Genomic DNA, 27,119 nt, shown 5'->3' with positions numbered 1-27,119 from the left:
ACAACATGTGTTGTACTACAGTATTACTAATATTGAATGATTCATGTAATATGTATAATAAGATGCTTGCCTTTGCAGTAAGAATAAGGTAGTGCTCAGTCAATAGCTATAATCAAAACTTGCAACTCTACCACCAAGCCAACTAACAACCTCACTTCTGCTGCTGTCATTAAGGGAGACATCATGTGACTGTGACTTGTGATTTTACACTGGTTTCTCCAGTGACTTTGCTTGTCAGAAACCAGCTGTGAAGCTTGCAAATGACAAGCACATGACTGGGGGAATGTGGTTGTAAGTATGAGAGCTGCTCATAAAATTACTTTTTCAGCTCCTTCGTAACTCTGAGAAGTTGCTACATAGGGTAGTCTATCAGAGGGTTGCATATATTTCATTTTAAGATACAGTGTTGATTTACATAATAATAACCAAGCAAACACTTTTATCTGGCCTCATCAAGGCCTTCTTACACTAGTTAGGGTCATAATTTTGAGTGAAAACGTTATAACACTGATTATAAATTGCATAGGGGGGAGGCAGTTAGCAATTTAGGAGTGTTGGTAGAACAACACTTCTTTCAGGTGGGTGGGGACATAATTACTATCATCATTTATTCATATTTTTTAATGTGACAATATAAAGGATGCTACTGTTGGATTTAAGTTAAAGTAAGTGGTTCTCACAGAACTGTCTCAGGTTAATGAGATCTTCTCTGATAGTTCTCTCCTTGTTCTTTATCTCTTATTGAGAATAAGAGTAGCTTTTTATGGATCCTTAAGTTTTCAAAGATAAATGATCCACATGAATAAACGCCATTATACTAATCTATAAAGCTGCAATTAGAAATAGCTTTTTTCTTTAAAACATATCAGGAAAGGTACGCTTTTGCTTTATATGATGGTAATAAAGCGGGAAATAGCATAGAAATATTTAAAGGGAAGAATACCAATTGTCTCCATAAATTTACAAGTATGTGATCTTATCTGAAAAGTAAGTAAATAGATAAAATTCAAATGAAAGACATGCATGACAATTGTATGTGAATATATTACAAATAATGTAGTTTACATTACATTATTGTAAAGCAGGATCTTAAAAATAAAGGTTATATCACAAGGGGAGAGAGTATTTCTATGAACTCTCCTCTTTCTTCTGCAGTCGCAACACCATAAATCCTACCATTTGTAAGAGTAATCCAGTCTTCAGGATCAGAAGCTACCTGAGATGATGAAGCTCTTTCTGAGAACAGAAACTCTATTCCAGTTGTAGCTAAAGTCAAGACATAATATCTTATATATTTTTTTCAATTAAGAATGCTTTCATTCAAAGTATCTGTGTCACAAAACCTACAATATCATTGGCAAAGGCAATTATAGCTCACACTGTAGTATATTTCATTTTGAGCACATATTTAATCAGCACATATTAAAGTCAAGATGACACAGATTAGGAGATACTGGGAAGAATTCAGAGACCATGCACAGAAATTGGAAAGAACCATTGCAGGAAGGGCATTGGTACAGCATAATTTTGAGGCAAACTTTAGAAAGGTAGAACACATAAATTTTGACCAATAATTTCCAATTCAGATGATAAAGTTGGTTCTGTCTCATATCTGAAATTCAACCAACTAGTGGGACCATCTTCTGTCTAAAGTGGCAGCAAGCTTCATACAGCATGTTGATGGCTATCATTCAAAAGTAGTCAGCAGCAGGATCTAAAATGGGTTTGATTTTTCAGAGGGAGACCAAGAATTTCAAGGGGCAAAAGGAGTATTTTAAGTGGCTTATGTCACCCAGTTTCCCTCAACACCTTAAATGTTTTCCTATTCCCCAAACAACTGAAAAAGAATAGCAGCGGATCCCATGTACGCCTGCTTGTAACAGTATAAAGAGAAATGGACCAAGAACCCAAGTTAATCTAGGCCTCCTTTCTATGTTACAATGAATTCAGTTATAAGTCCTCATTTTCCAGCAGTATGCATATTGCTTTAATCAGCAAGGACTAATTATTTGCAAAAGAATAGAAACTATTACTTGAATTGTGGGTTTTACTTTTCATTTCTTGCACTTTAGGCTTAAAAAGCCAAATAGCTAATTCATGTTAATTTGGATGTTCTCATAAACCAACAGGTTAGCCAATACTTACTACAATTAGAGCAAAGTCAAAGAATGCCTTTGAACAAACCACCTACAGTTAATTGTTCCAAATTATAAAAATTGAGTACATTTATGTCAGTTGTGCCTGCTTTAGAGCAAATAAGACATTTTTGATTACAAGAATATTAATAATCAGTGTTTCTTCCAGACTACATGGACATATGATAGATAAGCGCTAATAGTCTATTAAAAGTTTAATCAATTGCAAAGTACGCCACAAAAAAATTCCATTAACATTGCTATATGATACACAATTGTCTGATAACCCAGAATCATTTAAGGAATGAAAATTAAGCTTTCTCAGTGTTATATATGGAGAAGAATGAACACATGGCTGAAAGAAAAATAGCTAAGTTCAATAATTATGTTTTATCAATAACCTATTTAAACCTGATCCTGTAATAAATGTATGAATTAATAATGATGTATAACATGATAGATAACACATGATCATTGTATGCATTGCCCTTTTTTGTTTGAAGCAAAAGTGATTTCCGTGTAAAGAATGGAACAATCCATGATATGGCTTCTTTATGTACACTTATTTACATTTTAGGCTGTTAAGAATGAAATAGCTGATAAGGACAACGAAATGCCAAAGCTAGAAGAAGATGCTCAACTTTTCTCTCAGTATCTTACTTCTGGAGAATCGGCACATATTAAAGCCAAGATGACACAGATTAGGAGATACTGGGAAGAATTCAGAGACCACGCACAGAATCTGGAAGGAACCATCGCAGGAAGGGCATCGGTGCAGCAAAAATTTGAGGAAAACTTTAGAAAGGTAGAACACATCAATTTTGTCTAGGCCATTCCAAAAACACAGTGACAGTTGAGTGCTAAACCACATTAAGACACAAAGGGTCTACAGGTAGTCCTTGACTTATAACAGTTTGTTTAGTTACCTTTCAAAGTTACAATAGCACTGGAAAAAGTGACCTACGACTATTTTTCACACTTATGACCGTTACAGACTCTCCATGATCATGTGATCAAAATTTGGATGCTTGGCAACTGGTTCATATTTATGACAGTTGCCATCTCTCGGGGTCATGTGATCACTTTTGCAACCTTCTTAAAAACTAAGTCAATGGGGAAGTCAGATTCATTTAACAACTGTGTTACTAGTTTAACAACTGCAATGATTCACTTAAGCAAGAAAAGTCACAAATGTGGCAAAATTCACTTGACAAAGGTCTCACTTAGCAACATAAATTTTGGACTCGTTATAAGTCGAGGACTATCTGTATTTAAATATTGTTTTAAATGTAATGAATTGATAATTCTGGGAGTTGAAACCGACACATCTTAAACATGCAAACGTTGAGAAACATTGATTGAAGTATTTGCTTCATAAATAGTTCAATATCAATGCTTCAATATCCATAAAATGCTAAAATTAAATCTAAAATATGGTAAAATTGATTGGTTGGACAAAACCAAATAATAAATATATCATACCCTACCACCCCTGTATTATGAAAAGATTTTCACTTTTAATTTTTATTAAGCATGATCAAGTGTTATATTCAAATCTTAAGGTGTTTTTAAAGTATGGATTGCTTGAAAAAAGCCAGTTTCAAAATCAATTGTTTGAAGTTGGATTTCTTCAAACCATAGTTTTAAGGAACCAGTGTGGAAGATGAAGTGCTAGAAGTGGGAATATGCTGTTCTGAGGCTTCCTGTTATTTCTTCTGTCAGAATAAGTTGTGGTTTATCACGATGTCAGTCAATCAAATATTTATTGCAATCATCATGACTATTATCTTAAGTTAACTTACGTATCTTTAAAACAGACCTTCTAGTCAAGAATATGGTTACTATAAAACTTCTGTTTTAAGCAAACTTGCCTGAGGCTAAATCCTCCCATGATTTCCTACCTAGTTAGCATTTATTTCTCTCTCACACACATACACAGTACTGTGCAAAAGTGTTAAGCAGTTGTGCATAAATGTGGTAAATTAGGAATTTACAGAAATAGAAATAGAAATGTTAATAGTCTATTTTTATCAATTAACAAAATGGAAAGCAAATGAACAGAAGATAAATCCAAATCAAATCAATATTTGGTGTGACCACCCTTTGCCTTCAAAACAGCATCAGTTCTTCTAGGCAGGGCTTTTCAACCAGTGGTATGGGTACCACCTGTGGTACATTGGCACCTGGCAGGTGGTACACGACCATCCTACAAAAGTGGTAGCTGGGGAGGGGAATGAGCTGAACCAGTGGCAGCAGCACACAAGCCTGAGCGAGAGATGGCTGGAGCTGCAGGGCTGTCAGGGCTCAGTGGAAGCACCAGGATCAGTGCCAGGCTCCAGCTGGAGCTCGGCACTGATCCTGGCGCTTCTGCTGAGCTAAGAAGAAGCGCCGATCAGCTGGAATGTTGCATCATCTCTAGGGTCTTGTGATTTACATTCAGATGCTTGGCAACTGATTCATATTTATGATGGTCACAGTGTCCCAGGGTCATGTGAAGTGACCAAAACCTGCTGCAACCACCCAGCAGATGGGGGGAATAAAAACCAAGCACCCCCCGCCCCACCCCCTCTGCCAATCCTCAACAGAAATGCTCACAACAATGAAAACCTCGGACAGGAGGAAGAGCTCTGCTGGGCGGGTGGGCAGGTGTCTTGCTTGGCTGTGTCTTGGGGGAAACTTTTTTCAGTGCCATTGTAACTTCAAACAGTCACTAAGCGAACTGTTGTAAGTCGAGGACTACCTGTACTTCATCACTTTTTTCCTTTTTTTTTTGGTCAAGTTTTTGACACCTTGCTAGGCGACTGGTGGTACTTGGATGTTGCCATATCCTAAAAGTGGTACAATGGGTGAAAAGGTTGAAAAGCCCTGCTTCTAGGTATACTTGCACATAGTTTTTGAAGGAACTCAGCAAGGTTCCTTCAAGATGGTTCCAAACATCTTGGAAAACTAACCACAGATCTACAGCCTATAAATGTAGGCTGCCTCAGATCCTTTTGTCTCTTCATGTAATCCCAAATAGAGTCAATGATATTGAGGTCAGGGCTCTTCGGGGGTCAAACCATCACTTCCAAGTCCTCTTGTTCTTCTTTACACTGAAGATAGTTCTTAATGGCATTGACTGTATGTTTGGGGCCATTGTTCTGCTGCAGAATAAATTTGGGGCCAATCACACACCTCCCTGATGGTATGGCATGATGGCTACGTATCTGTATTTCATAGCATTAAGGACACCATTGATCCTGACCAAATCTCCAACTCCATTTGCAGAAATGCAGCCCCAGATTTGCAAGGAACCTCCACCATGCTTCACTGTTGCCTGCAGATACTCATTATTGTACTGCTCTTCAGCCCTTCGGTGAACAAACTGTCTCCTGCTATAGCCAAATTTTGACTTGTCAATCCAGAGCACCTGCTGCCATTTTTCTGTATGCCCGTTCCTAAGTTCTTGAGCATAGTTCAATCACTTAGCCTAGTGTTCAATTTCTGGACACAGCCTGGTAAAGTCCCTGCAGTTTTCTTGGCAAGGTTCTTCAGAAGTGGTTTACCATTGTTTCCTTCCTAGGGTAAGAGAAAATGACTGGTCTAAAGTTACCCAGCTGGCTTTGTGCCTAAGGCAAGAGTAGTTTAGACTGATGCCTTAACTACTCCACCATATTGGCTCTTGCCTTTAGCATAAAATATTGCTATTGATATTTTTAACAAGCACAGTAATCCTAGTTGTATGGAAGAATATTATTTTAAAAGATAAATCATTCTTATACTCTCATAATTAGGATTAACATAAGTAACTAATAGCAGTTTAGTAGCATGAACTGTTATTACAGAAATATCAGTAAGCAACTGGCTACTACTCTCTCTCTCATATTGACCTTATGAACTATTGCAACTCATAAGATTCACTGTGAAGAATCCAAGATTAATTGTTTTAAATGATAGAGAATGGCAATGTAACCTCCTCGTCCTCTTTCTCTTTCTTCCTCCTCTTCCTCTTCTCCTTCTTCTTTTCATTTACTGATTTAGATTCAAGAAGACTTAAGCAGTTCTGAAGCCAAAGTGATAGAGCTTGATATCTCATCCTGTTCATTAGCAGAAACTTATAAGGCTCTCCAAGACCTTACGGTAATAAAAACCTGTAACTTTTTGTTTCAACTTTTGTCACTTGTTTGACAGGATCAACAAATAAAAGACATGTACTGTTCTGAATGGGTTTATAGTCAGAATTTAGCAAATGAAGAAATATGAGATTTCCACGATCAACAAGCTTGTTGTGGCACAAGATAAAAAGCTCCACTTGGATAGTTGTTGTCTTTTATATACACAATATGAGACATATCACTTACAGACAATTTTTGAATTAAGAAAAATTGTATTCACAAATTGGGAAATAATGTATTATATAGCTAAGCATGTGTACTTTCTAAAAATGCTTGTATTAAACCACTTAAAATTTAAATGTAACTTTTTATTACTACATTGTAATGTATAAATCAGTGCATCTGGGAACATGATGCTAAATGGCTTCTGTTTTGTTGCGTTGTATTAAGCAGGACCTCTCACAAGATCTGGAAAGAATGAATCAAGCACTGACTTCTTTATCATCTGGCTCTCGCAAACTTACAAACAAAGAAAAAGCAAATCAAGATATTGTCATGCTTCAGCAAAAACATGAAAATATTATGAAACAAGTAAAAGAGAAGCATGACTCTTTAGAGATTCATCTAGTACAATGTCAGAGGTAAAAAGTACCCTATGTTCTCTTCAGCTATAAAAGTTTTTGCAGATTTAAAAAATATTTTAGTAGCACTGGATTAACGGAATTATTTATTTATTACAATATTCCACTAGATTGGAGAAGGAATTGTCTACCTTTTTGACTTGGTTAGAGAAGTGTGAAACTGCAGTCAGACCTACAGAACAGCATGTTTCTGCTGACAAAGTTAAACTAGAAAATGAACTACAATTACTTCAAGTAAGATTTCTGGGTTGGCAACTCAAATGTTTCCCTAATTTTATAGTGCCTTCATTTTTATAGCAATGGAACTCTAGCAATGGTAATAACTCTCCGCTGAGTATTTGAAGTTAAACAAACCAGAATATAATGAAATAATCCATTCCTTGAAAATAACTCAATGCATTAAATTTGGTGAATAATTTAACAAGCGATTTGGACTGCAGGTCTACAGTATAGTCTTCCTTCACTGAATGAGACAAAACTTTGAGCATATAGCCTTGTAGTTTCTATGAAATAAATCCAATAAATGTCTTATATTTCGGTTCAAAACGGTAACCCACAGTATCTTTTTCAGTCTTTAAACCTTCATTCAGGGTTTTTTTTTGTAAATCAGGAGAATCCATCTCTGTTGTCTCCAGAGGGATTTGTTCTTCAGTAGAAAGTTCTAGCTCTAGTAAAGGGTTAAAATGCTCAAGCACTTCAGGAGCTCATAAATCAAATGTTTCCTTTAATGTACCCGTCTTAAGCTCTGATGATTGACCTTCAAGGTTTTGTTTTATAATTTGGTATGTAAACTAGACACCTTTCCCACCGAAGAGGCTCTTTCTGTTCACGCTTCCAAAAAAAAAAGTTTCTTACTTCTGTTTATAAATGTTTTAAACTCTCAATTCTAGTTCTCAGCTTCTTGTGAGGCAAGTAAAAATCAGTAAAGTTCTCAAACATTTCTAAAAATTATAAGTTCAGAAATAATGCAAACATCAAGGAGAAACCTCTGTTTCTGAAGAAAGCCTCTCTTCAACTGAAGAAGAAATTATAATGCAAAAAGTGCATGAGAAATGAGGAAGATCAGTTCTAGTGTTCCCAGATCTGAAGCCTAAATTAAGAGATTTTGCTTCCATGTTTTTGATAGCTCGGTTATGTTTTTTAAATATGTAAGAAGCTGCACAGCTTTCAAAATGACCCAAATGCCTATTTTCAAAGCTGGCAGTCAGGGTACCATCTTGGGTCTTCCTGAAAATTTCTGTAAGTATTCTTATCTGAGAAAAATTTCCTAATTTCTGTTGGGTCATCATTGGGGTATAAATAGTAGAATCTTTTATTCATGTATACTTCTCATAAAATTACTTGATATCTTTGAAACTCATATTGGACTGCCTTTTATTTTCTTTGTGCATTTTCAATATTAGTTTTAGGAAACAAATTCTGGACAAGCTTCTGTAGAATTTCAGGCAACCACACTGAACATGGCAAAAGTACCTTCCCTGACACCGGGGGCTAGGACTCTTGCATGCAGTTATACTTGTTTTAGATTTTTTTATTGTTGTTACTTTATACTTGTTTCTTAATTTCCATGCTATATAAGCTATTTATCTAACATATGTTTTTATGTTTCTCAGGATTTGAAAATGGATATTGCATCTCATGATTCGCATTATACCAGCATATTCCAGTTGAATGAGACACTATTTAAAGCAAGTTGCAGTGAAAGTCTGAGATCGGTTAAAAAAGAATTAGAAAAAGTTGATGAAAGATGGAAAAATCTACCTCAGACTGTTAACAGGAGGTTTGTATTTATGTAATAGTGCTTAATGACCCAGACATCATGACTGACCTAATATAATATACCACCATAAGTTTCATTACGTGTCTATAGAAATGGGCCTACATTGCAGAAGGTTTATAGAAAATACAGGAAACCAATAAATCCCTCCAGATGTGGAGTGACTGCAATTTTCCTTCCTTTATTTTGGAAGAAGCTTCAACCACTTTTTCTTTTGAGCCATAGAGGCATTAGAGTCTGTCTTCTCCAACCACAGCCGAGGGTCTATTTCTCTGGTATGGTTTATAATTTGATGTTTTTCCAAGCTCTGTAACAATTAGTTCTAATGCTATGCTAAGTCCAAACCTCATTATGGCTTGGCATTATGTGTAAATCTAGCTAGAATTATCCCCACATTCAGATTTCCAAATTATATACCTTGGGATATAGCTCAAGATGTCTTTGTTTGTTATTGCCTGGAAGTTCTCTGGAGAAATGAATAATGAAAGCAATATTGATTATTTATTTACTGTGTCTATTGTCTGCCGTACTTTTCTTCACCTTCTTTTCCTGATCTATGGTTTAATCTTATGCTCCAGTATAAAATGAGAAAAATTAGAGGGGGGGGGGCTTGTGTGTGTGTGTGTGTGTGTGTGTGTGTGTGTGTGTGTGTGCAAATGACTCTGCCAGTATGTTACCATTGTCATTACAGTTATTCATTGTAAGAATTTTATATACATTGAAGACTGACTTAGTTACCGCTTGGATTTTTGTGCATTTCTTGTTTCACTATTTATAGTCATACAAAATGTGTATAAACATATATCGACGCACATTGTCACACATGCATTGACACAAAATAACTTTTATTGCATCTAGTTAATTAGAATGTAATCCAATGTTTATAACATAGCATTAGTCATTAAAGATGCAAAACACACATGTGTGCTTCATGTGTTTTTAATTTTCCTGCACCACATCAATATAGCTGCTTCTCTGGAAATGTCTACTTATTCAAAAATTATTTATTTTCATTTAAACTCACTTTATAGTTAGAATTCTCAGACAAAATGAGCATTATAAAAGAACCGAACCACTGAAAATATATCCTGTTTGTTCTAATGCCTCAGCTCTTGCATTATGCTTACTTTAATTCTGTTTTGTATTTTCTGATTAGATGCTTTAGTACTTTTTTTGATGGATTGTTGGCTGCCCAGCATCATGTATAAAATCTTTGGCCATATAAATTATTTAAATTAATGAATTAAATAACCCCGCTACTAAGTTTACAGATTTTTAAAAAGGAGGAAGCTTGGAATATACTTACTGACCCTGGTGTCTTCTAGGATAATTTTCCTCCAGTCCGTGCTTGATGAACACAGACAGTATGATGAGCTTCTCCTCAATTTTTCTGAATGGATCAAGCAACTTCTTTGTAAACTACAGCTAACATCAGAGATTAATATAACCGATCAACAGCCTGCTATATGTCAGAATAAGGTAAAATAATTCATAATGAAACAAATAAGAGCACGTTAGCAAATAACTTCTGGGGCATCTTTAATAGAGCACAGGTTCTTCTTCATAAGATGCACAGTGATTAATATGTATATGTATGTATATGTAAAGGTGTAGGTTTATACATATGTTCTATATAGCATGTTTATATGTGTGTTATATACGTGTACACTTTTGAGAGCAAGCAACAGAATTTCATTTTTAATGTGTGCCAGTGTGCCCACAGTAAAAAATCTATAAGTACCCTCGTCCCAAAGAACCATCTCCATCCATCTGGTTATTTCTCAGAAATTCCAATGGCAATACAAAGAGAGGTCTTTTTTTGTTCTTTGCATTCTGTCTCCTGCTCCTAGCCCTAGTGAAGGGTGAGCTTTGCAACTTGTCAGTTTCCAAACTCTCATGTCCTTTCAGGTTTAAGTACCAAGCAAAAGCTTACAAATTTAAAAAAAAATCATTTCTCTTGTTCTTATAGGAGCATAAACTAGAAGTGGAAGGAAAAGACAAAGAGCTACAGAGTCTGAAGAGCCATGTTGAAAAGTTGTGTTCTTTCACTCAGCCAGAAGATCACAGTGTATTCCAAAATAAGGTTGAAGACTGTCTCCAGTTGTACCAAGAGGCTGATCGAGTAATCAGCCGCCGTCAGGATGTTCTTCCCCATCTCAAGGCCTTTTTAGAACTTCATATCTCTGCATCACACGTACTTCACCAGTTGAGACAAAAGGTAGAAACAACGAAAAACATGGATAAGTTAAAATCGGAAACGCTGAAGAAGAAGCTAAGTGACGTCATTCAAGAGGTCAACAAACTGGAATCTACAGCAGCCAGTTTAGATGTATCCCTTACTAAAGCCCACTACCATCTGAAACAAGGAAACTCTGAGCAGAGGAGTTCCTGCAGTAACATTGCCGACAACGTCTGTATAGAACTGGAATCCATTCAGTCTTTGCTTGGATCTAAGCAAAGTGAAGCAGAGGCCCTTAGTGCTCTTTGTTCATCCATCCTAGAGCGTAAAGAACATCTCTTAAAACGAATTGAAGATCTTGAAGAAAGGGCTGACAAGGAAGGACTGAAGGAACCAAACCTTCAGGAACTTCAGCAAAGGTAAACAGAAATCACAACAGGTCGCTAGCAGCATTGGATTTATAAAATACTCATTTCAGTACGCAAGCATCTGTTTCTTAGTCAAACTTCATTTTATATAGTTTCTCCCATGCTGGACCCAAACTGATTTCTATATTTCCTTTGCAGGTCTACTTTTATTCTCTTCCCTCATCCTCTAAACAATCCTAAACTTAAGTAGTTGTAATGACTAGGTATCTTCAGACCCAGGATTGAAACAAATTCTGTACATATTTTGTTACTATTTTCAATAAAGCCTAAAAATAATAGCACAGATAACAATTCTGGAATGAAGTATAGATTGGACCACTTTTCCCTACAAAGATTCTTTTTCTTATTTGTTGGATTAGTATTGTATACTAAGCTAAGAGCAGGCAACTAAGAGTTGCAGATAGTTCTAACTATAATCTTTGATATTGGTCAGGCTGGGTAGCAGTAATGGCATGTTATATAAAGTGACTTTTTATTTGTTTCGTTTATATATCGAATTTCAAGAGTGCCCATCTTACCCACAGAGTGACTCTGTGGATCTTGTTAGCTTTTAAGGTATACATCCTGATTCAGCTAATCAGAACAGAAATGACTGTACCATAATGTTTTCCATGTTACAATTTACGTGTTGTAGTAGGTATGCATTGTGGTCAGTAAATGTCCACTATATTATATTGTTGTGCCTTCAAGCCATAATGACACTTAATAATTGCCTGGCCAGTCCCTGCAATCTTGGCAAGATTTTTAGAAGGGGTTTCTCACCACTTTCTTCCTAGCTAAAGGATATAATGTAGTCCTTACATCCATGATATAGTTTGATTCCAATATTTGCTTGGACAGCTTTGAGATTACATTACTTGTGGATTGGAAACATTGAGACCTTTCCTAGTAGATGATTTATCACACTATATATTCCCTAGACATAAATATAATAGCAAAAGTCTGGACTCATGTTTGTTATATGCCCAAATCTTGTATTATGAAAAGAAATATTGATGTGCTGGGGAAATATTCTTTTAAAACTTATTTATTTTTGGCTCTAAGTGCAATGTATAAACTCAAACCAATTACTTCAACCACCATTTAATGGAGACTGATTTTGAACTGTGGATATTGTGATTGATACACTTAAACTGATTAAAAGATTTTTCCACTGCTTTTTGAAACTTGCATACCCTTTTGTGCTATGTTAATGAGTACTAATAAAATAGTACTATATCTGAGTATACTATTTCAGATATCAGTGTTTATGTATAAGAATATTATAATTATATATTCTAATTCAACTGAAACTGAGGCTATTAGATCATATTAAACATTTCTTTAACTCAAGCATTTCTCAAACTTAAGTTTGAAAGTGTGATGTATGGTTATATATATATATATATTTAATGATCGTTGTATTGGTAGAAATGCTGTAAGTGTTATCAGTCAGGCTTATGGAAAAATTCCACTCATATAATCAGTTTCCTCCAGAACTCTTAAAGATCCTTAAATATGATGAAACAGATGGGTATGCTATATATATATATATATATATATATATTTAATCCCATTTATATCCCGCCCTTCTCCGAAGACTCATGGCGGCTTACAATTTAAAGCACAAATCAATGTGCTTAGCAATAGCCTTCATTCTATGTATATGCCTGCTTATTAGGGCTTTCGGGGGGGGCAAGTGGCATTATTATAAAGTCAGTTTATTGCCCCCAACAATCTGGGTCCTCATTTTACCTACCTCGGAAGGATGGAAGGCTGAGTCAAGTAATTTACATTACTTTTATTTTGTAATAGTGGACACAAGCAAATTAAAAATATAATTAATGTTTTGATTTACAGGTTAAGGATTTTTAACCAGCTGGATGATGAACTGAATTCTCACCAGCATGAATTGAAATGGCTAATGAGCAAAGCAAAGCAAATTGCTTTAAAAGATAATCATTTTGCCCCAACAATTGATAAAGAGATTAATTGTTTGGAAGCAATTTGGGATGATACAAAGAAACTAATCCTGGAAAAGTAAGTTAGTTGTTTACTTATTTATGTACCATTATGTCAAGTTTTTGCAATGTATGGCAGTGAAAGCTGGACCATAAGAAAGGCTGAGCGCCAAAGAATTGAAGCCTTTGAACTATGGTGCTGGAGAAGACTCCTGCGAGTCCCTTGGACTGCAAGGCGATCAAACCGGTCAGTCCTAGAGGAGATCAACCCTGACTGCTCTTTAGAAGGCCAGATCCTGAAGCTAAAACTCAAATACTTTGGCCATCTAATGAGAAGGAAGGACTCACTGGAGAAGAGCCTAATGCTGGGAAAGATTGAGGGCAATAGAAAAAGGGGATGACAGAGAATGAGGTGGCTGGATGGAGTCACTGAAGCAGTAGGCGTGAGCTTAAATGGACTCCAGAAGATGGTAGAGGACAGGAAGGCCTGGAGGAACATTGTCCATAGGGTCGCGATGGGTCGGACACGACTTCGCAACTAACAACAACAATGTCAAGTTTAACTCTTGGTTTTATCAGCCTTTCAATCAGCTTTTAGCAATCATATATAGATCTCTTGTAAAATCAATGAAAATGCTTACTTTTGGGATCATAAACATAACTTTGAGAGCATATACTTCTAGAACAGAGAACAGTATACTGGAAAACCCTAGAGTAGACACCCTTCCCTGCTTTAAATTTATATTTTTCAGCTGGCAATAGGTAGCCATGCAAGCAATACTCAGATCAAGCAACTTGCTAATTGCTTAATGTAATATTATTGCATTACTTTAACTCCTGCTACGTATACTTCAGGTTTCTAATGCCATACAGGGATTGTAGTAAATGCCTCATACTTGTGAAAGTATCAGAGGAATTAAATCATAATCCAGTAAGAAATGTTACCTAGCAAACCACCATCAACCATCAAGATATGTTCTGGTGTCTATGTCACAGTGATTCTTTCCTTTGCAGGCAGGAGCAGTGTTGTGTCCTTCTTGATATTATGAGACAGTATCACAATCTGAAAAGTGCAGTTTCTAAAGCAATAGAGGATGCCAGCACTGTAACAGTGACCAAAGCCATGCTAAAAGACCAGGGAGATGTGCGAAGGGCCTTATCAAAGGTAGGTTAAAATATCTTTGTCTTCAAAAATGTTTGTCGAATGCATATTAGTTTCATAATCAACTCCTTAAATCTCCACTTTTGAAGAGAGATCTTTATTTCTTTGCAATGAGTGGTTAGTTTTTAGTTAATTTAATTAATTTAATTTAATAATATTTCTATACCGCCCTTCTCCCTGAGGACTCAGGGCGGTTCACAGGGCAAAAGTCAAATACAAAATACAAACATTTAAAAAAGATTAAATGATTGCCCAAGTTAAAACAATTAATATACAATTATAAAACCCCAAGATAAAATTAAGAATACAGAAAATAAAAAACCCCACCAATCCCCATCAGGCTAGGCCGGCTTGTACAAACAAAAACGTCTTGAGATCGCGACGAAAGGAGCGAACATCGGGCGCCATCCGGAGCTCTACCGGCAACTGATTCCACAGCTCCGGAGCGCCCACAGAGAAGGATCTCCCCCTGGGCGCCACCAATCGACATTCTCTGATCGGTGGCACCCTGAGGAGGCCCTCTCTGTGGGAACGCACAGGGCGCAGGGAGCTTGACGCCGGCAGCAGATGTTCCCTAAGGTACTCCGGCCCCATGCCATGGAGGGCTTTGAACACCATTACCAGTACCTTGAATCTCACCCGGAAGGCAACTGGCAACCAATGCAGCTCACGGAGCAAAGGTGTAACGTGGGAGTATCGGGAGACTCCCAACACAACTCTCGCGGCTGCATTCTGTACCAGTTGGAGCTTCTGGGTGGTCCTCAAGGGCAGCCCCATGTAGAGAGCGTTGCAGTAGTCCAGACGAGAGGCCACGAGCGCATGAGTGACCGTGCATAAATCATCCCGGCTAAGATAGGGCCGCAACTGGCGCACCAGGCGAACCTGGGCGAAAGCCCCCCTAGTCACAGCTCCTATATGATCTTCCAAGGTGAGCCGTGAATCTAGGAGGACTCCCAAGTTGCGAGCCCTATCTACGGGGGGTAATAGTTCACCCCCCATAGCAAGAGGTGGAATGTCCGAATAGACCCGGGATGAAGATATGCAAAGCCACTCAGTCTTGTCGGGGTTGAGTTGAAGTCTGTTCCTCCCCATCCAGACCCGAACCGCCTCCAGGCAACGGGACATCACGTTGAGGGCATCACTGGGGTGGTTTGGGGTCGAAAGGAAAAGTTGGGTATCATCCGCGTACTGATGATACCCAAAACCACGAATGATCTCACCCAGCGGTTTCATGTAGATGTTGAACAGGAGAGGCGAGAGGACCGACCCCTGAGGAACTCCACAAACGAGAGACCTCGCGGTCGACCTCTGCCCTCCTGCCAACACCGACTGCGAACGTCCCTGGAGATAGGAGGAGAACCACTGTAAAACTGTGCCTCCCACTCCCAGTCCCCTGAGACGCCGCAGCAAGATACCATGGTCGATGGTATCGAAAGCCGCCGAGAGGTCTAATAGGACTAGAACAGAGGAATATCCCCTGTCCCGAGCCCTCCAGAGATCATTCACCAGCGCTACCAATGCCGTCTCCGTGCTGTGCCCGGGCCTGAAACCCAATTGGTACGGGTCTAGATAATCCGCTTCATCCAGGACCAGAGGGAGCTGGTGCGCCACCACACTCTCAACAACCTTCGCAAGAAAGCGAAGGTTGGAGACAGGACGAAAGTTGTTCAATACAGCTGGGTCCAAGGTAGGCTTCTTGAGGAGAGGCCTCACCACCGCCTCTTTCAAGATGGCGGGGAAGCTACCCTCACCCAGAGAAGCCGATATAACTGCCTGGAACCAGCTGCGTGTCCTCTCCCGGGCTGCATAGACCAGCCAGGAAGGGCACGGGTCCAATAAACATGTGGTGGTGCTCAGCCTCCCCATGATCCTGTCCACTTCCTCCGGAGTCACAGAATCAAACTCATCCCAGGTGGTATCGACAAGACCGCCCGTGTCCTGATCGCCAGACTCTGCCCAGTCAGAGTCCAGACCGGTCCGAATCCGAGCGATTTTGTCCGACAGATGCTGGTTAAACTCCTCGGCACGACCCTGCAAGGGTTCCTCCCTCACCTCCTGATTTAGGAGGGAGCGAGTCACCCTGAACAGGGCGGCCGGGCGATTATCTGCGGACGCGATAAGGGTGGCGAAGTGGTTAGACCTCGCCTCCCTTATCGCAGCGAGATAAGACCTAATGTGGGCTCTTAGTCGCAATCGGTCAGATTCGGATCGGCTGGATCTCCAACCGCTCTCTAGGCCCCGTCTCCGACGCTTCATCTCCCGGAGCTCCGCAGAGAACCATGGAGCTCGACGGGATCTGCACCGGGTCAGGGGCCGCAGGGGTACAACTCGGTCAAGAGCCTAAAATGGAACATGCAGCAAAGGAACTATTTAAAGTATTCCAATGAAAATTGAGATAATGCTCACAAAAAAGACGACCTCCAAAGCCAAACAAGCATTGATAACATTGATAACAACAGGAAGACAGTTTACTACAAAGCTCCGATTCTATTGGTGAATGAAAATCAATGTGACTGTCTTTTTCCCTGGTATAGACCACAGCAAGGATTTCCCACAGCAAGGACCTCTCCTGGCTATTTAGGCCTTCTTTAGCTTCTTTGAATGAATGAATGAATGAATGAATGAATGAATGAATGAATGAATGAATGAATGAACCTTTATTATCAAACTACAACATGTATGCAGTGAGATTGGCTGAGTCTCCCTTTGTGCCCCCACCACCACAACTCACAGTGACAACAAACCCACCATCTTGTTACACCATGTGAGCTACTTGCACAACACACCGGCCTTGCAAGTCAATCATACATAGAGTTACTTCCCATTCAGGAGCCTGACAGTCTATGGATAGAAGTTGTTCTTCAGCCTGTTGGTGTGGCTGGCTATACTTCTGTATCTTCTACCTGATGGTAGGAGAGTAACGAGGTACCGACCAGGGTGTGAGTCATCCCTGAGAAGTTTCCTCACTCTTCCAAGGCAGCGAGCCCTGGTGATGTCATCCAGTGGTGTCAAGGGACAGCCCATGATGTTTTGTGCTGTGTTGACCACTCTCTGTAATATCTTCCTATCCGTGGTTGTCAGGCCAGCATACCAAACCACAGTACAGTACAAGATGACGCTCTCTGTAGTATACCGGTAAAAGAAGGTCATTAGTTGTTGTTCTACCCTGTTTTTCCGCAAGACCCTGAGGTAGTGGAGTCTCTGTTGGGCCTTTCTGGCCACCTGGGTTGTATTGACTTTCCAGGTAAGATCTTCACAGAGGTAGACTCCCGGGAATTTAAAGGAGGAGACTCTCCACACAGCCCTCCCCCAATGTAAAGTGGGTCAGGTTCCTCTCTTTTCTTCCTAAAGTCTAGCACCATCTCCTTTGACTTGCTGATGCTCAGGTACAAGTTGTTCTCTAAACACCATAAGGATAGTTTTTGTATCTCCCTCCTGTATGCTGTTTCATCTCCACCTGTAATAAGACCCACTATGGTGGTATCATCTGCAAACTTAATGATCACAGTGGATGGGTTGGATGATACACAATCGTATGTGTACAGTGTATACAGGTAGGGGCTAAGCACTCAGCCCTGTGGCGAGCCCGTGCAAAGCTTCAGAGGGGTGGATGTGACAGACCTGACCCTCAAATTCTCTTAGTGGCTGCTCTTTTCACATCCTACAAGACTCCAAGCTTATAGCCAGTTTTGTATGATGCCATATTCAGTTGTTATTGAAAGTTACAATGGTGGCTATAAGCCAACATTAACAATAATTCTTGAGTAGTGAGTGAGATAGGATGGATTTGGAATTTTATGATTTGTCCTAAATACGTTGTATCTCTGCACTATGCATGGGGTGGTTTTTTTTAAAAAAAATAAAGGATTGCAGTCTAAAATAAATTAGGGAGGGTGGATGGTGAATCTTTATGCTATGGATAACAATAATACATTCCTGTTTGTAGCATGAAGCAGCCAGGAACGAGATGAATGATAGACAGGCTGAACTGGATGCCTTCACTAACAAAGGAAAACACCTCATTGCAGAGCTGAAAAAGATACCAAACTGTGATGCTCGGAAGATAAAAACTGAGATGGACAGTACTGTGGACAAATGGTTAGACGTAAGTGGTATATTTGAAATAAAGTTTGGATAGCTGAATGTTCCAATAAAATACAAACTAAAACAAAAGCTTCTTGTGAGGAACAGAATACAGGTCGTCCTTGACTTACAACCATTTCATTTAGCAACCATTCCAAATGATAATGGCACAGAAGAAAGTGATTTATCACTGGTCCTTGCACTTGCGACTGTCACAATATCCCCGTGGTCATGTGATCAAAATTGGGTACTTGGTAACCAGCATGCATTTACGATAGTTGCAGTGTGTTGGGGGGGTCATGTGATCACCATTTGTGGCTTCCCACAAGAAAAATAAATGGGGAAGTTGGATTCGCTGAACAACTGTAATGAACACGTCAAAAAGGTTGTAAAATTGGGCTCTTAACAATTGCATTGCTTAGCAATAGAAAGTTTGGTCCCAGCTGTGATCATAAATCTTTACTTTATTCTAAAGTAACTTTTCTCTTAGACAGAATTTGGATATCATAGTATAACACATATTACTATAATTATCAGCAGCTTGCTTAAGCTGACTTTAACTATGGTTTGTTGAATAAGCTATGGTGATTTTGTTTCCCTATAAAGCTAAGGCAGAAACAATTAAACCACATTACAATTTAGCAAAGTTTGAATATCTTCTCATTTTAAAACACTTCTGCTCTCTTTTTTACCATGGGTTTTAATCCATCACTACTTCAATCAGTATCTTGTGGGTATAATTACTAGCAAGTTGATTCTTGCAGAAGTAATTAAGAAATGAATTGTTTTTTTACTGCATTTCGCATCATGCCATGTGATTTATGATGTTGTGGCATAATTTTAACGTAAGTTTGTTTTTCTTTTCATAATTAAGAGAAACAAGTTTGTGTTTATGAACCAGGTAGTTTCTATTATTAATGTCCCAGTTCATGGTTAGGGCACCATTTACACATCTGTAGTTAATTGAAGACTTTCATTTAATAGCAGTTTAGTTGGGAAATTGGATTAGATTGAAGTGCTATAAAATTTTAAGAATTTGAGCAATGTTGAAAAAAAAGGTTTCTTTCATTTTTGTCTCACTTCTTTTTTCACATATGGTGAAAATGCTACCACCTACCCTTGTTTGACCCTAAATAATGTTCCAGTGACCAGGAGTGGGAGATGCTAACCTCACCAAATAATAAATTAATGACAACTCATGAGATCCATCAATTGAGTGTTCTTTAATCAAGTAGTAGCCTAATTATCATGTTGCTACTGGAGGGGGAGAGAGGCACTAGGGCCCTCAGCTTTGAAGCCCAACAGACCTTGATCCTCTCTTCCCTGCTCTGTAAAACCACTGGGTGAGATGGTAGTCATCTTTGCACCTTTGCTGGTCAATGCCTAGAAGCTCCTAGGGTCTGGATGGATAAACCTAGACTCAAACTAAATCCAGAACAGTTGATTATGAGTAATGCCCCTCTCTCCTGACATGATCCCCTCCTTGCTGGGCTTCCAAAGAGCCTTGATGACATTTCTGTTTAGGAAAGCATTGGAGACAATGAAGATGGACCTCCCTTTGTTGGGAAGTGCCATTAGGGAATGTTTGTTTTGTGATTATTATTATTATTTCAATATTTTTATTACTTGATGTAAACTACTTAGAGCTCTTTGGAAATGAGTAGCTTACAAGCTATAATGGAGTAAACCAGAATGAAATGAAATGGTTTCTTTCATTGCTTAACAGGTTTCAGAAAAAATTGAAGACAACATAGATAAGTTGAGCATTAGTGTGACTTTGTGGGAAGACATACTCGCCATCCGTGATAATATTGAAGGATGGTGCAATAACACCATCTCCCAGTTGAATGACATCATAAACAACTTGGCGAACTGTCATGGAGCTGAAATTTTCTTGGATGAATTTCAGGTACCATAAAACACAATATTTATTATATCCAATTTAAAATTCTTAGCACGTGTTAAAATTAGGAGAATTTTAGGACGCGGTGGCTCAGTGGGTTAGGACGCTGAGCTTGTCGATCTGAAGGTCGGCAGTTTGGCGGGTCAAATCCCGAGTGCCGCGTAGCAGAGTGAGCGCCTGTTACTCGTCCCAGCTTCTGCCCACCTAGCAGTTCGAAAGCACGTAAAAATGTGAGTAGAAAAATAGGGAACACTACGGTGGGAAGGTAACAGCGTTCCGTGCGCCTTTGGCGTCTAGTCATGCCGGCCACATGACCACGGAGACGTCCTCGGACAAGTGCTGGCTCTTCGGCTTTGAAACGGAGATGAGCACCGGCCCCTAGAGTTGGAAATGACTAGCACGCATGTGCGGGGGAACCTTTACCTTTACCTATGTTTAGCTACTCTAAGCTATGTGCTTATATTTGTGTAGAAAATGCTCCTTGTTGTAAAATATATATATGTTTAATAAAGCGGCACATTGAGGACTTCTGTATTATGTAATTCATCTAGTGGCATATTAAAGAATAACAGAACAACAGAGAAGTCTTCTAGTCCAACCCCCTTCTCAGTCAGGAAACCCCATGCAATTTCAGACAAATGGTTGTCCAATCTCTTCTTAAAAACCTCCAGTGTTGGAGCACTCACAACTTCTGGAGCCAGGTCATTCTACTGATTAATTGTTCTAAATGTCAGGAAATTTCTCCTTAATTCCAGGTTGCCTCTCTCTTTGGTCAGTTTCCATCCATTGCTTCTTGTCCTGCCTTCAGGTGCTTTGGAAAATAAGTTGACCCCCTCCTCTTTGTGGCAACCTCTCAAATACTGGAATACTGCTATCATGTCCCCCTTCGTCCTTCTTTTCTCTAGACTAGTCAAACCCAAATCCTGCAATCATTCCTCGTATGTTTTTGAACCTATTTTACAAAGTAATAAATTAGAAAACAATGTGCTTCAGAAATCAATAGATCCGTATAACTTTATTTCAGATAATATAACGATAGAAAAATTAAATTCATATTTATTCTAATGATGTGAATGAACAATAAATGAACAATAAATTAACATGCTAACTCAAGTCATCTGTTGTGTATTGACACTCTTGCATTAAAAAAATCCCATACACAATATCCTAGTAGTCTTATTACAGAAAGTATTGGGTTGGTACCCTCTTCTTTGTGGCATCCCCTCATACATCGTAACACTGCTATAATGTCACCCCTAGTTGTTCTTTTCATTAAACTAGACATACCCAGTTCCTGCAACTGTTCTTTATATGTTTAGCCTCCAGTCCCCTAATCATCTTTGTTGCTCTTCTCTGAACTCTTTCTAGAGTCTCAACCTCTTTTTTATATCATGGCAACTAAAACTGGATGAAGTATAACAAGTGTGGTCTGACCAAGGCATTATAAACAGTACACTGGTCTATTTACTGCCCATTCAAAATTACAATAGGGCTGAAAAAGTAACTTTACAACTGGCCCTTACACTTACGACTGTTTCCATGTCCCTGTGGTAACATAACTGAGACTCAGATTCTTTGCATCTGTCAGGTTTTTATGACTGTTGCAATATCCCACAGTCATCTCATTGCTATTTTGCACTTCACAGTCAGCTCCCAACAAACAGAGTCAATGAAGAAGCCAGCAGTATAAAATCACAAGTTGCAGCCAGGAGATGTCTCACTTAACAACCAACTAACTTAGCAATGGAGTTACTGGTCTCAATTGTGGTCAGTAAGTGAGGACTATCTGTACACAGAATGGTATTACTCTTTCTTTCAGTTGGAGCAAGAATGTGCCAGGAACAAAATATTTATGTTTGCTATATTTCAAGTGCAATCTTACCTGAATAATGGCAAATGTTAACATATGACAGAAATGGAGACATTAATTTCCCCCATGTGTTTGTTCCTTTGTAGTCTGAGTTGAAGCACAAAGAAGAGAAGTTGGAGCAAATGAGTTCAAACATATATGACCTTAAAGAATTGGTAAATGTAGAAGAACTTCCTCCAATTCTTCTGGTAAGATAGGTTTTTCTGATTGGGGGGGAAGGGTGTCAAATCCAGGAAATCAGGAGTCAAGAAACTTCAAATGTATATAGGTTTACTGTATGCAAATGTTCTCTGCACAAATCTGATCTACTAAAGGTCAAATGAAATAGGCGGTAGATAAGAATCAGTGGAATTCAAGATGGGCCAGACTTAGATCTCTTGTGGGTGCAAAAGGACTTGAGACTGATGACAAATTTGACCCCTCCCTTGCATTCTGCCTGGTCATCTCCTACATTGAGCATGGCTTTGCTCTGCAATGATGGAAGATGACAAAATAGATATATAATATTTCTGTAAGAATTCAGATATGTAAGTTCTGCAGAGCTCAGCCATTCATTTCACTCTTTAAAATTGCCCCAACAACCCCGAATTAGAGGAAAATATAAATTGTTCACCCATTGGATAAAAAGTAGTGTTAGGCTGTTATAATCTATAATTTATTGGGAGCACTGGATAAAAGCATTCCATTTCATAATCATTGTTTGAATCAATAAAAATATTTTTGGAAATGTTCCAATTAAAAGATTATATTCAAAGGCAGATTTTACCCATTATGTAATTTTTTCTAGGTCATAGCTACTGATTTTGATTCTTCTATTATATATGGCCTTGTTGTGAAATTTTTCCTTTAAAAACACTGTATGAAACAATACAGTATATGCATAATTTCTAGTACTGTAATCAAGTTTATTTATAAATTTATGAAATTTATTTGCTGCCCATCTCAGTTCCAGCAATACATTTCAGATACCAATCTGGAAGCAAAATGGGAAATTTAAAATTAAAGGTGCAGTTTTTACATACGGAAAGTCTCTATAACAAATTCAAAAGTAAAGAAATCAATACAGCTTGTACATAATTTAATGTGCCCTCAAATACATGTTTGATAGCAAAGAGATAGCAAAGCTCTAGTGATTTTCCACTCTGGTTTATGATTAGCCATATTGATAAGAATCTATAAATTTTTAGGTTTATAGAAAGGTGAAAGAATGCTAGAGAAGTCCATTTCATTGTCTATAGAAAAAATATCAACGTTCATTCAATGACAAAGAATATTTCAAAGTAACACTTCTTGTTTTCCCATTCCAATTTTTTTTAATCAAAAATACAGCTGAAGTTCATAACAAACTACCAGCTTGAGAAACCATCTAATGTTGTGTGGCAGAGCAGAGAAAGATTTATAAAAAATCTATATCCCTGATCAAAGACATTTTACTTGTTGCCTGAAAAAATACACTATAATTTATTAATAACCACCAATATATTATAAAACCTTTTTTTAAAGTCAGGCCTAAAAGTGACCTAAAAAAAAGTTTGTTCTTTTTCTTTTAATAGGGTGGTTTGTCTATTTTTTTGTATTTCGCCAAAACAGTTCAAATACACCTTACGGTCATGATTGTCACTTTTATAAATTTATTTTGGAATAGTCTTAATTGTTACCTTAGTATATCCATATTTACTTCTAGTTTTTAGATGCTGATTTAAAGAAGAAGATAATGCATAGCAAAGCAATGTACGATACAGCTAAAGAATCTTTGAAAGATTTTAATTCTCAGAAGACACAGTTATATAACTTCGTTACTCAGATGGAAAACTGGTTTGTCAATACAGAAGAATCACTATTAAACTGCATTCATAGTCAGGTTCCATCAGATCTTGGGACAGTCAATGTAAGTAGCATAAAACTAATGAACAGACATTGAGCAAATTAGAATAAAAACATGGGGCATTTACTTTGTTATCAATCCCTTAAAATAGACCCTGTGAACAAATCCACTATTTCAATTTTTCAACCATTAGAGGTTAATTGCCATTTAATGGGAAGGGAAAAAATTTGGGGTCAGAGTTAATGCTGTGCTGCTAAAAGCATTTAAAATGTCCCAGATCACATGGCTGTAATTTTTGTCTGTTGAGTAACATGTATGTACTTCAAAGAAATACAGCTTTTGTTTCTCTAAGTGAATTTCCTCAATCTCCAAAAAAAATTAGATTTTCAGACTGAGGAAATAAGAGCACTTAAAAAAGTGTTCTTCTGTTCACATCATATAGATATAGCAACATGATCAGGACTGTTCTTTAATTAAAAATGCAGTACTTTGTACTGCTTTATTTTTTTCCCCAGATTTAAGAATTATTCAACTTATGTTTAGTGATTAGTCCAGTTTTGGCCTGACCGGATGTTTTAGCACAAAGAATTGGGACTTAGATATCTTGAACTTTGGCAAGGTAGATCCATCAACATTTCTCTTAAAAGTAGTTGCTAAACTGTGGCTATTAGTATTCCAAGGACTTCTCCCATTTTCAGTTTTTCTTCTTAGATGAGAAGCAAAACATTTTTGAAGAAAAACACCAGGAAAGTCCACTTGCCTTTTGGAAAAAGTACATCATGACCTGGATGATTGAGAATTTCCATATTCAGTCAATAAAACAGATTTTAAGTAATGTTCTAATGTATTTAAATGTTCTAATAGTATCATTGTTCCTTCAGAAAATACAGAAGGAGATTCGCCAACAGCAGAACAATTTTGATTCTACACAGGAAATGCTTAATGGCCTCTGCCGCAAATATCCATCATTGGAGTTGGAAACTCTTGGAGGCACTATAACATCCCTGATAAAGAAATTTGAAGCTGTGAATCAGTTGAGTTTGAAAACACAAGGATCTTTACAGGAGTCCCTAGAAAAACATTTCTTACGTAAGTTCTCACTGAATTTAATATATGAATCACGTAACCCACAGGAATGTATGCTGGAGACAATAATGCCAGTATTAAAGTAAAGTATCCATTTACCTAATGAATTCATTTGGGAGCTAGGTTTTCATTTAATTCACATTATTGAAAGTATATTTTATAAATATTTCCAAGTCCTCTATTGCTTGGTTCCATGGACATAATAGTAATTTTGAAAAAGTATCCTGGCAATTACTAATATTATATATGTGGATAGGGGCAAGCACAAATACTGGGGACATCATTGATTTTTTATGCATGCTTGCAAGTATATGCTTTCTGTGTGTGAGTATATAAAGGTGTGCATGGACAAGTTTCCTTGCTTTCTCTGACTATATGCTTTCACTTTCTATATGAATTGCACAATTCTATCCTGGCTACTTAGCTCCTCTTCTTGGCTACAAGTTGTTCTGTATTCCTGAGATCATCTTGGTCTCCCTGGTTTCCTGTGACATCTTTCTCTATCCTTATCTTAGGCTAGCAGGGATTAGATAATCCATTTCAACTTTTATTTTCATTTGTTATGTTTACAAATGTACAACCTGCAGTCTCTTGCCATCTTTTCTATAGGCTTTTGTGAGGTCTCATGAGTCCAGAACCATTGTACTGTTTTACATTCTTGTTGAATTTTAAGTATGGAATATATAAATCAGTCTTATTATATGATAATGCTTGGTATCTCCTTTTTTTTTTAAAGAATCTATGGAGGAATTTCAAAACTGGTATTCTAATCTGAGAATTGCAGTAAAAGATATAAATATTGCATCTGGGGACAGTAAAGCTATTGAAGCAAAACTCCACAAACTACAGGTAAGGTTGCAGGAGTTCCATGTTGCTCACCTTGTAGACTTTTCTCGATAATATTAGGAAATCATTGAGCAATTTGTTTTGTGCTTGTTGTTAAACCACTATCTTAACAAAGGTCAAACACTGATTTTATATCATGATGTGCAACAGACAGAATGCATTGTTAATGACCTTTTATAGTTTTTTCATAGAATTCTTATCCAAACCAAGAGTTTGGATAAGAGTCAAAAAATTTAACTGTCTGTCATACTATTTAGGGACGCGGTAGCTCAGTGGGTTAGGACACTGAGCTTGTCGATCAGAAGGTCGGCAGTTTGGCGGGTCGAATCCCAAGTGCCGCGTAACAGAGTGAGCGCCTGTTACTTGTCCCAGCTTCTGCCAACCTAGTAGTTCGAAAGCACATAAAAATGCAAGTAGAAAAATAGGGACCACTATGGTGGGAAGGTAACAGCGTTCCGTGCGCCTTTGGGGTCTAGTCATGCCGGCCACATGACCACGGAGACGTCCTCGGACAAGCGCTGGCTCTTCGGCTTTGAAACGGAGATGAGCACTGACCCCTAGAGTTGGAAACGAGTAGCACGCATGTGCGGGGGAACCTTTACCTTTACCTTACATACTATTTGGTGTAGCCTACAGACAGTTTGGTATAGTGGTTAAAGAACTAAGGTAGAACCTGGGAGACTGAGTTTTTGTCCCACCTTCAACAGGAAGCCAACTGGGTGACCTTCAACCAGTCACTCTCTCTCGGCTCTAGGAAAAGAGCAAGAACAAACCACTTTCCAAAACCTTATCAAGAAACTGCAGGGACTGGTCCAAGCAGTTAGCAGGAATCAACACTACCATGAAGTTACAGGGGGAAAAATATCATACAGCAAAATCATAAATGCTTTCTAGGTTTTCAGATATGTTCTCACCACTGAAAAGTTTACATTAATAAAAGTTATATAAATTCAAATGGCCAATTAGTTATTATATAAAATTTAAGTGCAAGTGTGTAAATACTATAAAAGTACATATTTGTATTGGTAAAATCAAAATCAACATCCCATAAAAAATAATAATAGTATTAGCTATGTTTACAATGTTAACATTAGTAGCATTTGTACAATTCAAAAAAAATGTTTCTTTAACGTAGAAGACTTATAAGATA

General features: G+C 38.0%; 1 protein-coding gene across 1 annotated transcript in view; it reads left to right on the top strand.

Annotated features, from left to right (window-relative positions):
* SYNE1 (spectrin repeat containing nuclear envelope protein 1) overlaps positions 1-27,119 on the top strand; it is a gene marked incomplete at its 5' end in the record, with an annotated part of 342,823 nt that overhangs the window by 111,071 nt on the left and 204,633 nt on the right. The window contains 15 exons of the mRNA XM_081315102.1: positions 2,713-2,940; positions 6,156-6,254; positions 6,683-6,870; positions 6,981-7,104; positions 8,484-8,650; positions 9,973-10,126; positions 10,617-11,245; positions 13,094-13,273; positions 14,209-14,359; positions 18,303-18,461; positions 20,166-20,348; positions 22,299-22,400; positions 23,897-24,100; positions 24,919-25,126; positions 25,860-25,972. Coding sequence (XP_081171228.1) covers positions 2,713-2,940; positions 6,156-6,254; positions 6,683-6,870; positions 6,981-7,104; positions 8,484-8,650; positions 9,973-10,126; positions 10,617-11,245; positions 13,094-13,273; positions 14,209-14,359; positions 18,303-18,461; positions 20,166-20,348; positions 22,299-22,400; positions 23,897-24,100; positions 24,919-25,126; positions 25,860-25,972 — 2,889 coding nt within the window. The remainder of the gene's footprint in view (positions 1-2,712; positions 2,941-6,155; positions 6,255-6,682; positions 6,871-6,980; positions 7,105-8,483; positions 8,651-9,972; positions 10,127-10,616; positions 11,246-13,093; positions 13,274-14,208; positions 14,360-18,302; positions 18,462-20,165; positions 20,349-22,298; positions 22,401-23,896; positions 24,101-24,918; positions 25,127-25,859; positions 25,973-27,119) is intronic.

Source organism: Vipera berus (assembly GCF_964194415.1).
Source record: "Vipera berus genome assembly, chromosome: 1".
NCBI lineage: Eukaryota > Metazoa > Chordata > Lepidosauria > Squamata > Viperidae > Vipera > Vipera berus.
The sequence above is the reverse complement of the archived record's forward strand: the minus strand, read 5'-3'. Positions and strand labels throughout refer to the sequence as shown.